This window comes from Miscanthus floridulus, chromosome 1, assembly GCF_019320115.1.
Source record: "Miscanthus floridulus cultivar M001 chromosome 1, ASM1932011v1, whole genome shotgun sequence".
In the NCBI taxonomy this organism is placed as follows: Eukaryota; Viridiplantae; Streptophyta; class Magnoliopsida; order Poales; family Poaceae; genus Miscanthus; species Miscanthus floridulus.
This window is the reverse complement of record NC_089580.1, coordinates 14013982-14025113: the sequence shown is the minus strand read 5'-3', so window position 1 is coordinate 14025113 and position 11132 is coordinate 14013982. Positions and strand designations below refer to the sequence as shown.

At 47.5% G+C, this 11132-nt stretch overlaps 1 protein-coding gene across 1 annotated transcript; it reads left to right on the top strand.

Annotated features, from left to right (window-relative positions):
* The first annotated feature begins 3820 nt into the window (after positions 1-3820).
* LOC136546935 (ras-related protein Rab5A-like) lies at positions 3821-9442 on the top strand. The gene is made up of 7 exons (XM_066538922.1): positions 3821-3992; positions 6062-6139; positions 6219-6386; positions 7278-7326; positions 8264-8337; positions 8878-8971; positions 9094-9442. The coding sequence occupies exons 1-7, from the start codon at positions 3951-3953 to the stop codon at positions 9198-9200; spliced, it is 612 nt and encodes a 203-aa protein (XP_066395019.1). The 5' UTR covers positions 3821-3950; the 3' UTR covers positions 9201-9442.
* Positions 9443-11132: the final 1690 nt, after the last annotated feature.

The window sequence follows — 11132 nt, the reverse complement described above, 5'->3', positions numbered from 1 at the left end:
CACGTAGGATCTCTGGTACACCTAGAGGGGGGCGAATAGGTCTGTAAAAATTCAACTCAAACCAAAATCAAAATTCACCCATGACACAGCCGCTCCAAACAGCGGCACTGCTATACCTACAGGAGAGATTAGTTCACAGTTTAAAATCTACCCAACAAAATTTAGATCGGGTAAATTTCTTAGCTTTCTGTAGGATAGTAGATCACAGATCGATAGCTGAAAGTGGTGGGAACACCACACACAAGTAGGTCGATCTCAAACTCTAGAAATCACCTCAACAACAATAAGAACACAAGTATAGCAACACAAGCACAAGATGACACAAGGATTTATCCCATGGTTTAGCTCGCCACCAAGGCTTGCCTAAGTCTACGTTGTTGAGGTATACCACTAAGGCTTAGGGCCTTACGACCCTACCTCATTCTTAAGTCAAGAGAGTGAACTCTTGAGATGAGGGGTGATTATACTTGCTGCAAGAGGTTGTACAAACCTTCCGAGGCTACCACACAAGTTGGCAAGCTCCATGGGCGACGCTCTACCGGCTAGGAGCCAAGCTCCAAAAGTAACAAACACAACCTGACCAAAATGTGAACCAAGTGCTCTTTAGAGTTTGGGAATCAATAGAGTTGCTCTCTAATCAAGTTTTGGACCCTTTTTCCTCAAGGGTTGATGGGGAAATCAATAGATTTACTTGAGGGCTTGAGGTCAACAATGGAGTGAGAGAGAGAGAGAGAGAGCTCCTGCTCTGTTTTGAGCGTGCTAAAGTGAGAAAGAAGAGGCAGATACCTATTGAGGAGGAAAGAAAAAGGTATATATACCCCCAGCCTCCAACGGTCACTTGAATCATAGATAGCCATTAGGGAGAAAAGAGAAAGGTATATATACTCCCAGCCCACAACAGACACCACACCCAAGGGGTCGGGCGAGACAGAGCCCATGGCCTCGAGATCGGGCGAGACGGAGCCCGCGACCCTGAGGGGTCGGGCGAGATAGATCCCATGGCCTTAAGGCCGGGCGAGACGGAGCTCATGACCTCGAGGTCGGGCGAGATGGAGCTCGCACCCAAGGGGTTGAGCGAGCCAGAGCCCGCGACCAGAGGGTCAGGCGAACCAGAGCCCGCGACCAAGAGGTCGGGCGAGCCTCTTTTCAAGTGCGACAGTGGCGCACCGCGCAAGACAGCAAGGGTAATAGTGAAGTAGAGACTATCTTGGCTATGAATCTGAGGATGTATGTGGTTGCTTGAGCACTTGGTAGCATATACTAGCTTAAGCATTGTGCCTCTTTTATAGTACAGCTTTTCCTATACTCAAATTCAATATATAAAAGAATTTAAACCTCCTTTGAGTTTGAAGCTATCTACATTTATAATTGGGGGCTCCTCCGTTTCGTGTAGCATCCTCAAATATAAATTTTCTACTTGTCATCTCGATAAATCTCATTAGTTCCCTAATTGTATGGTCATTATCACAAAAACCCACAATTAAGGCTTGATTGCACTTTCAAATCCCCTCCCCGTACAACAAGCAATAAAGAAGATTAGTGGTAAAAGATGAGCTCCACCAGATCCTTTTACAATTTCTCTTCTCAAAATTATTTTTTAATCTCACAAAATATACTCCCTGTCTCCCTCAAAGAAAGGAGAGAATCCAGTTTTTTTTCTCAATCCTCTTTCTTCCTTCCACACATTGGCATCTCCCCCCGCCCATCTCGAGCCATCGAGGGGTGGGGGGATGGTGTCACTCCCCATGTCAAGATGTGGGTTGGACATCAAGATGTGGGTTGGACATCGCCACCCCAACCCACATTGAGTTGTTGGGCGAGCCCACCGACTCCCATGCCGAGTCGCGGGTGGGCTGCCTCCTCCTTGCATCGCGCCTTGCCGAGCCATGGGAGAAGGAGAAGGGGGAGAGAGAGAGGAGAGGGAGGGGAGAGAGAGAGGTAGCTAAGGACTAATGAAGGAAAAATGGCTCACTTACTATCGGTGTTTTTGAACCACCGATGAATAAATTTGTATTTACACGTCTAGCTTGGATGGTGTGCTCAGAGGACACAAGTATTTATACTGGTTCAAGCAAAACGTCCCTACATCTAGTTCGCTGCTGCTCGTGTTATCGACACTTGGTTTGCAGTAGAGGTTACAAATAGGCGAGAGAGGGAGAGCATCCTAGGTCTCTGGTGAAAGGAGTGAACAGGTGCTGAGAGCTCGATTGTCGCTCAGTCGTGTGCTCATGTCGTGCTCTTATGTTTCTTTTATCCCCAGCGTGGGGCACCCTGCTTCTCCTATTATAGACGAAGGGAAAGTGCGGGTTACAGAGAAGGAAAAGAAGAAGAACGAGAAAGAAAAGAAGGCTTCCAAGGTTGTCGGGTCCTTCTTTTCCTTTATGCGGGTCCCACCGATTCTGTAGATGTCAATAGGGACGGCTCTATGTCGCGGCCCTATTCATCACTAGCGCCATGCGCAGGTGTCATCTGCCGGTCATAGCGTTCCACTCCATCCCGGCGGACGTCGTGGTGAACTGACGCGCCTGTTAGCGTCCGTACGAGGATTAGGCAGAACAACACCGGCACGTCTAACACTGTTCTTGATGTGAATCCCTAGGTATGGCCCGTTATTGGCATGGGTTATATCGAGGTATGCTAGCCTCTTTCCTGGTGTCAGAGTTTTGACCTAGGCCTATACGCTTGGACCTGGAGTGGTTGGCGATGGTATGGGTCTCTGTCGGATGAGACCGAAACCGCGTCCTCGAGGTCGGGCGAGACGGAGCCCGCGACCTTGGACGAGACGGAGCCCACGTCCTCGAGGTCGGGCGAGACGAAAACCGCATCCTTGGGGTAGGGCGAGACGGAGCCTGCACCTGAGGGATCGGGCGAGACGGAGCCCGTACCCAAGGGGTCGGGCGAGACGAAACCCGCTTCCTTGGGGTCGGGCGAGACAGAGCTCGCACCCAAGGGGTTGGGCTAGACGGAACCCATGTTCTTGGGGTTGGATGAGACGGAGCCCGCGGCCTTGAGGTCGAGCGAGACGGAGCCCGTGGCCTTGAGGTCGGGCGGGATGTAGCCCACGGCCTTGGGGTCGGGCGAGACCTTTTAATATGTCTCGAGCCATCCGGGGAAGTCAGCGTGGACACTAACTTCCTTGCTTTGGGTATCCCTGATATCGATACCTGACACTTACATGTGGGTCTCATGTGCAAGGATGTAAATGAGATATATTTTCTTAAACTGTCGGAGCAACCATCCCCTAAATTTAGAAATCATATTGGCCCCGTTCGGCTTGCTGAATCTTGGTTGAAAAACACTGTTCTGACGGAAATGTTGTAAGAGAAAAACACTGTTCCAGCTAAAAAAAAAGAAACCGAACAACAAATTCTCAATTCTTTACGGCACTTTAAGAGAAAGAGGAAAGAGATGCTCTAGAAGGATAATCAAATGTAAATGCTTTGAAATGTTTTATTCAATTAAAAGTTCATGACGCTGGGTATATAAGGTGAAACTTTGACTAGTAGTTTATCATTTGAGATTATAAATTTCAAATAGAGATAGTTAAATATTAATAACATATTTTTTATTGACTAGCATCAATCTCAATCGATCTATGCAATTGTTTTCATATTTCTGGTCAAATTGAAATAATGTGGTAATCATAGACAAACTTACATTTTCGAACAATTGAATTGAATATAAAACATTGGACTTGGAGTCAGTAACGCATTGCATTTGTTAAGCTTTCCAGTAGGCTGAACAGGCCCTGGGCAATTACGTAACTTTACAAGGGTTAGAGTGGAAAAACCCTTTTTCTTAAAGGAAAAAACGAAGGGTGAAGCATATAGCACCAGCGGAACACGGGAACGGCGGAAGCAAACAACTAGAAATTCCCCAGCCCTGTTCCTTGCGTGTGGTTTGATCTCGTCGGAGGCCGGCCGCGGTTCCCCAATCCGCCATCGAATTCGATGGCGGTCAACGCCGGGAACAAGATCTGCAACGCCAAGCTGGTGCGAATTCCTGTCCCGACCGCTCAATTTCAGTTCTTGGTTTCGCCGCAGATCGAATCGCGGCCGGCCGGCCGGATCTTGATCGCCGGTACTGGGCTACAAGGTGCTTAGCGCGTGGGGTTGTTACGATCGTATAATTTCTTTGCCTGTGGATTATTGCGCCGGGACAAATAGATGGGGTCCATGTGTTATGGTTGTTGGTAGAAGTTTTTAAGAATCTATGTATGCTTTTTTTTTTTTTTTGCGAATTTTCCAATTTATGCTTCTGGATAACTGTTTTGGCTTCTAGGTTATTATGCGCAGAGAAACAGTAATCGTAATTTTAGCTGGTAAGGCTGTCAAATGTAGAGTGATCAGTTTAGTTGAACTTTGATACTGGTGGTAACTGGACTCCTAAATGATGGTCCCTGTTCATGAATAAATTCCGTTGCTCGAGGTTTTAGGGAGCTTGCAGTTTGCATTTTAGGGGATGTTTGGTTGCCCGCCACACATCGCCACATCTAGGGTGCGTTTGCGAGGGTGGCTCAGGCCGGCCCTTGCGCTCGTGGGCTGCAGGCTCCCGTGTTTGCGGCCTTGGCCTGCGAGTGAGCCCGGCTCCCAGGAGTCAAATACGACGCCGCCGCCGGGCCCTGGAGAAACGCCGGTAGGCTTCGTTTCTATGCGGCTAGGCTCGCGCGAGCGCAGCATGCATGCGGACGGGACATGTCAGTGAGACAGCGGATGCTCGCATGCAGTGAACCAAACAAGATCTCCGAACAGCCAGGCTCTGTGAGTGCGATAACCAAACACCAGTCATGTGCATGCGCTCGGCCTGGCAACCTGCAGCCTGGCTGCTCAGGTACAGCCTGGCTGCCCAGGTACACCCTCGCAAACGCACCCCTAATGTTAGGCTCGCCACAGATGCTGTGGCTGGCGTTTGGTTCCTTGTCAAGGTGAGGCTCGCCACAGCTAGAAGAAACAGTCGCCACAGTTTTTTGCCTCAAACCTGTGGCGAGCTTTTCCTCCGCCCCCGCCACAAACTACTTCGCCACGGCACCCGCGGCCACCCTGCCATCCCCGCCCTAGCCGCACCGTGAGGGCGCCATGGTCGCGCGCCGCCGCACAGCTACTGTCTGGCGGTTCCCGCTGCAGTCCCACCTGAGGTGCTGCGCCACCGCGCAGCTGGTGTCTGGCCGTCACCATCCTAGTCGCGCCACCGCAGAAGGACGGAGGCAGGCGACGAGCGCGGCGGACGGGGTCCGAGGAGGCACGGACGTGATGGGTAGGCGCACACACGCGATGGACGGGCGCGCGACCGTCGGTCTGCCGGGGCACGGGGAAGCGCGAGCGCGCGGCCGTCACAGGCTGCCTGGGCAAATTGCGTGTAGAAGAGATAAGGCTCAGGGCGCGCGGTGGATGAATGAAGAAGAGATAAGGCTCCGTGCGTGAAAGAAGAGAGAAGGGCTGCATGCGTGCGCTGGACAGGGTAGAGAGAGAATAGAAAATAGAAAAAAAATAAAATATGTTAAACCAATTAAGAAAAGAAAAAATAGAAGGGTGTTCTAGACCACTAATTATCTATATTAGTCTTAATTTTCATATTTATTCTTTAGTCCATTAGAAACATCATACATATTGTGGCAACTTTGTCAATTTTTTGTGGCAGTCATCCAAACAACAGCCACACAATTTTGCCACAGTTTAGTAACGAACCAAACACTTCGATTTTGCCACAGAATGTGGCAAGCCACAGTGTGGCAAATACTTAGGGAGTGTTTGGTCTGCGGCCACAGTTTGCCATGCCGCAGTTAAGGCGAGCCACAGAAATCAGGCTCTGTGTTTGGTTGGCAACAAAAACGAGGCCGCCACAGAAAGACTGCAGAGCAAATCCCGCCACAAACTGTGGCGCCGAAAAACTTCGCCGCACCTGCGGCTCGCCACAGCCTGACGCACTTTAGGCGTGGCGGACTACAGCGGGCATCTAAACACGCCCTTAACCTTAGGCGTGGCAAAGTGTGGTCGGCAACCAAAGAGGCCCTTAATCATTCGTCATGTGAATGCTAGTGTTTCATTATATTTTGATTTGTCAGGTTCTTCTTGGAGATGTGGGTGCTGGCAAATCTAGCTTGGTTCTTCGGTTTGTTAAGGGACAGTTTGTTGAATTCCAGGTGAACCTATTGAGATACTTCTTGTGCTGAGAGAGCGGATCGTTAGCTTTTGTTCTGATACATTGGTCCATCTTTGTAGGAATCAACAATTGGAGCAGCTTTCTTTTCCCAGACCTTAGCAGTCAATGATGAGACTGTTAAGTTTGAAATCTGGGATACTGCTGGGCAGGAGAGGTATCATAGCTTGGCCCCCATGTACTATAGGGGTGCCGCCGCCGCCATTGTTGTCTATGACATCACAAATCCGGTTAGTAATACACTAATGATCTACCTGTATTATAGATAAACGAATGAATTAGGAATTCACGGTAGTTTTCCCAAGCTTGTAATTTTGTTGATGACTTTTTGTTAATGCAAAATGGTTAAAACTTCTTCTTTTTTTACTGAGATGCCATAAATGCAGTTAGCAAAAGTTTTCTGATGGTTGCATTCATGGTGTACTTGTGAGGCAAACAGTTTAAACTAGATGTTGATTTTAAATATGGCAAGTGACAACTTCTAGTTTGTCATCCTTACGGTAAAAAAAAGGGGCGTACCCAGTGCAGAGAGCTCCCACTCTGTGCAGGGTCTGGGGAAGGGTGTTAGTGGCAAGCCTTACCCTCGCCTGTGCAATGCGGGGAGACCGCGACTCGAATCCGGGACCTTCCGGTCACAGGCAGTAAGACTCTACCGCTTGCACCAGGCCCTTACGGTAATGCAAAAAATTGTTGAGCTTTCAATGTAGGTGTCTAAGAGGTACCAGTGGTGTGGCCTATGATTATGCATACTTCTATTTGTTGCCAAAATACTTTGATAACACATAGTTACAATACACCCAGTGCTCTGCACTAATCATTGTGTATCTATGTATAGCTTGTCTGCCTGAAGAACGATTAACACTTTCTACCCTGATATGTTTGTACATCTCTTATTTTGTAGCCATATTCCAACTCAATTTCTACCGAGATGTTTGTACATCTCTTATTTTGTAGCTATATTCCAACTCAATATGTGTGTCCCTGTTTGTTCATACTTCATAAAGGAATTGAGAAGCTTCAATCATTTAACTGTTCTATTTCTTATCCCTATCTTAAGTGCAATTAGTTCACCCAAGTTCATTTCTTTCTGTGTACTTAAACATTATTGTGTTTACCTTTAGGCCTCCTTTACCCGTGCCAAGAAATGGGTTCAAGAACTTCAAGCTCAAGGTACATCATTTTTCTACATGAATACTGAGGATACTCCATCTATTTTAGTTTTCTTTCCTGCCAAGAAATGGTTTGTTATGTTAGAAAATGAAAACATGATCCTTCCATTTCTCCTTATAGTTGATAGTTAATCTATATGGCATTCATCACCCGGTGTCTCTGGTTTTCAGTATTCACTGATTGTGTATCTGGTGGCCTTCTTTTAAATTTAAATCCCCAAGGCAGGAGGACATAGTAGTGTTAGTAGTGTTTAGTAATTGGTGGATAAAGATTAGTGGTATGATCACCAAGCCATTGAGGGCTCTGAACTCGCTAATCATCTTGGGACATGGATGCTTTGGAAACATTGAGGGGCTCACCTGATGTGCTGTGAGTGGCTGCAATTAGCTAGAGAGGAAGCAAATCTCTAGGGTCTGGCCAGTGCTAGGGCATTAGCACAGCTTGACATGGATTCAATGCAGTGGATTGCAGGTTCAGTTGGTCATTTTGTTCCTTTTTTCAGTGGCACATCTGTAACTTTGATAGTTTGCTGTGTGTTGTATTTCTAGGACTTTTCTCCCCTTAATTAATGCAGTAACGCACTGCTCCTGCGCATTCGAGAAATTTTTTTTTATCTCTCCAGTCTAACTTTTTCAACCTGTACTTGTTCATTTAATTTACCCCTTGTATGATGCTCCATGTATGCTATTTTTTTTATTTCATAGTTCCTGCACTGCTAAATCATTTAGGAAGAAATAGAGTTAGTGCATTTCCTTGTTTACACTGTTGTGAATTTATTTTTCCCTCAGCACTTGATTTCCCTTACCGCCCATTTCATGTTTGAGTTTTTGGGTATGGTTAATGAAAATGTGAACGGGCAGCAAAACCAAGCGAATTGATAGTTATATAGGTTGTTGATACACAAGTAATGTTTTTTTTTCCCTTTGCTTTGGTGTAGGAAATCCGAATACAATAGTGGCTCTTGCTGGAAACAAGGCTGATATGCTAGATGCGAGGCAGGTGCCAGCAGAGGTACGCGATTCCTTCTTCCCTGTCTTTCCTCCTTTCCACATTCATTCCACACTATCTTATCTCTAATATGTGTAGTTACTAATTAGTTACCTTATATGAAACTATATGTAACCAATTAGTCATTAAGGTCTTCTTTTCCACTATAGCAGTGCATGTACTCATCACCGTGTCATGCTTTTTTTTGTGTGTGTATGACAGTTTGGCCACACTATAATAAACCTGGTTGGGAGTGGATTTTAATGCAGCCTGCCTATTTTTGTTCTTTAAAAGCTCTTTACAAAAGAAATCATACCGCACTAGATGTACTGTCGCATATCTTAACTTCTATTCTAAGATTCGCATATCTGCATTCTTTGTTTAGTTTGCTGCATCAATATGAATGAAGTATATATGGTTAAGAGTCATGCTATTATTAAGTATAGCTCAGCTATGCTGCCAACTTCATGTTGTTTGTAAAATCTTGCTTGCTTGATGTAGCCTATGGGTGTTACAGTCAGTTCAATTTTGTTGATTTGTGTGCACGGTGTTGGTTTGATGCAGGAAGCAAAGACGTATGCCCAGGAGAATGGGCTCTTCTTCATGGAGACATCTGCTAAAACTGCAATCAATGTGAATGACATATTTTATGAGATTGGTGAGTTGAGTACCGTCCTAGTGTGGGCAGTCCATGGGCTGAAATCAGTTGTACAGGTGGATCTTTAAGCTGTAGTACTATCTAACTTTTTACACATTAATTGTCATCTGTTCGCATTGCAGCAAAGAGATTGCTTCAAGGGCAACAGGCTCCAAGCCCACAAGCTGGAATGGTTCTGAATCAGAGACCAGACGAGAGGATGGTCAGCTCTTCTTCATGCTGCTCTTGAAGCTATGTTTCAACCTCATAGTGCTGTTATGAAATGTATCAGAGGAGGTCAAGCAAAATATCCCATCTCGCCTGTGTGGCTGTCTTCCAGGCCGATGTGCTCCCCTTCTCCTGCTCCTCGTTTCTTTTCACATGTTTGTCATGTAAATGCCAATACTAGAATGTCACTGCATGGACAGAAGTGTTACCGAAGTGTTGATTGTGCTCTTATAATTTGATTGTGCCCCTCCTTAAGTTCTCAAATTTGCATATATACAAGGTGGAGTTTTATTTAAGTTTTTAACTTGGTTACTGAACGGATGCTATATCCACCGTTGAGTTCCTACTGACTTTGTAAAGCACGGTAAATTCAGCTACAGTTTCACTGCTGCCGCAACCAAGAAAAGAAAAATGTCCTGTTAATAATGTTTCCTTTGTAAATGGCGCATTGTCAGTGTCGGGTTCATAAACCCGGGGTCCCTCGAGGACCGGCTTCCATGTCAAGGTTCGATTCGAGAGTCTAAAAAATAACAGGGCAAAGGGGTGGTCCAGCAACTGACCAGAAGGCCTGGCCTAAGAAGAGCAATGCCCGCTCATCAGCTACTTCGGCCCACATATCCGACCAGAGCGCTCGATCGGGCTCCAGCCGCCTCCGAACGGCCTCTCCGATCGGAAGGCCTGCCTCGAGCCCTACTTCCGACTCTGACCCACGTCTCTCCGACCGGGGTACGTAAGAACCCTGCTCGCCGCTCTTCTCCGACCGGCGCAACCAAAGCCGACTGGGGCCATCCGACCAGGGACGCCCGCTCGGAAGGGACCGGGGACGAACGGAGAAAGCAGCACGCGAGTCAAACCACGGTACAGGGACCATACCCTGTACACCTACGGGAACAGTGTTCCACAACCACCCTGACACAAACAGTATTGTAGGCGCCGACATTTATCCCTACAGTATTGTAGGTGCCGCTGGACTCCCGTACGGCAAAAAGCCCATCACATGCCTCTGGGCATCAATAGTGTTGTAGGCGTCGGGATTCACCATACCCGGTAAACGTGGTGAGACTCCTCACATGCCTCTAGGCATCCAGCAGTATTTTGTAGGTACCGACGTCAACCATTTCTAAAGAAGACAACACAACCTCCCACGTACACCTGACATTCTACAGTGACATCAACAGTGTTGTGGGCGCCTACCATTATCCAATCCTCATCGGCGTAGGCAACAAGGCTTAAAAACATCCATACCCTCTCCCTCTCATCTGTAAAGCTATCCCCTTCATCTATAAAAGGGGATGCACTCCCTCCAACAGGGAGGACCGATTCATTCAAGCTCAGTTCCTTTAGATTCATTAGTCCAATAGCTCACAACCATAGAACCGCCAAGTTCGGACCTCAAGCACACGCTTGAACACTTAGCTCATAGCGGAGTTTCCGTCGCTCTCGGCCCTTCCGACCGGAGCCGACCGGGCCTCTTGTACCCCCCATCTTTCTCCTTCTCGTTTGTAACCCCACTGCAGACTTCGAGCACCTGGGCTTAGGAATAAAGTCACCGACTGACCCAAACTGGACATAGGGCACGTTGCCTGAACCAGTATAATTCATGTGTCATTGAGTGCTAGGCCACCTCCGATCACAACGCATAGCAAAACTATAAATATTCACTAGTTGGTCACTTTCTGTACCGACAGTTGACGCCGTCCGTGGGGAAGAAGCTGTACGTTCAACACTTTTTTAGCCATCAGATGGCCCATTCTTCCACCACCCCCGCCGTGGTGGGCTCGGGCGATACGATTCGCTTCGGCTCGTTGGAGTTTTCCGCACTCTCGCCCGCCGGGATGCGGGTTCCACCTGTTTTCGAGCCATCCCAGGCCTTCCTCTTCGAAAGCCTGGACTTCATCGCCGACCGGCTCGGCGTACTCCACCTCCGCGAGGAGACTCATGACCCGGCACCCGT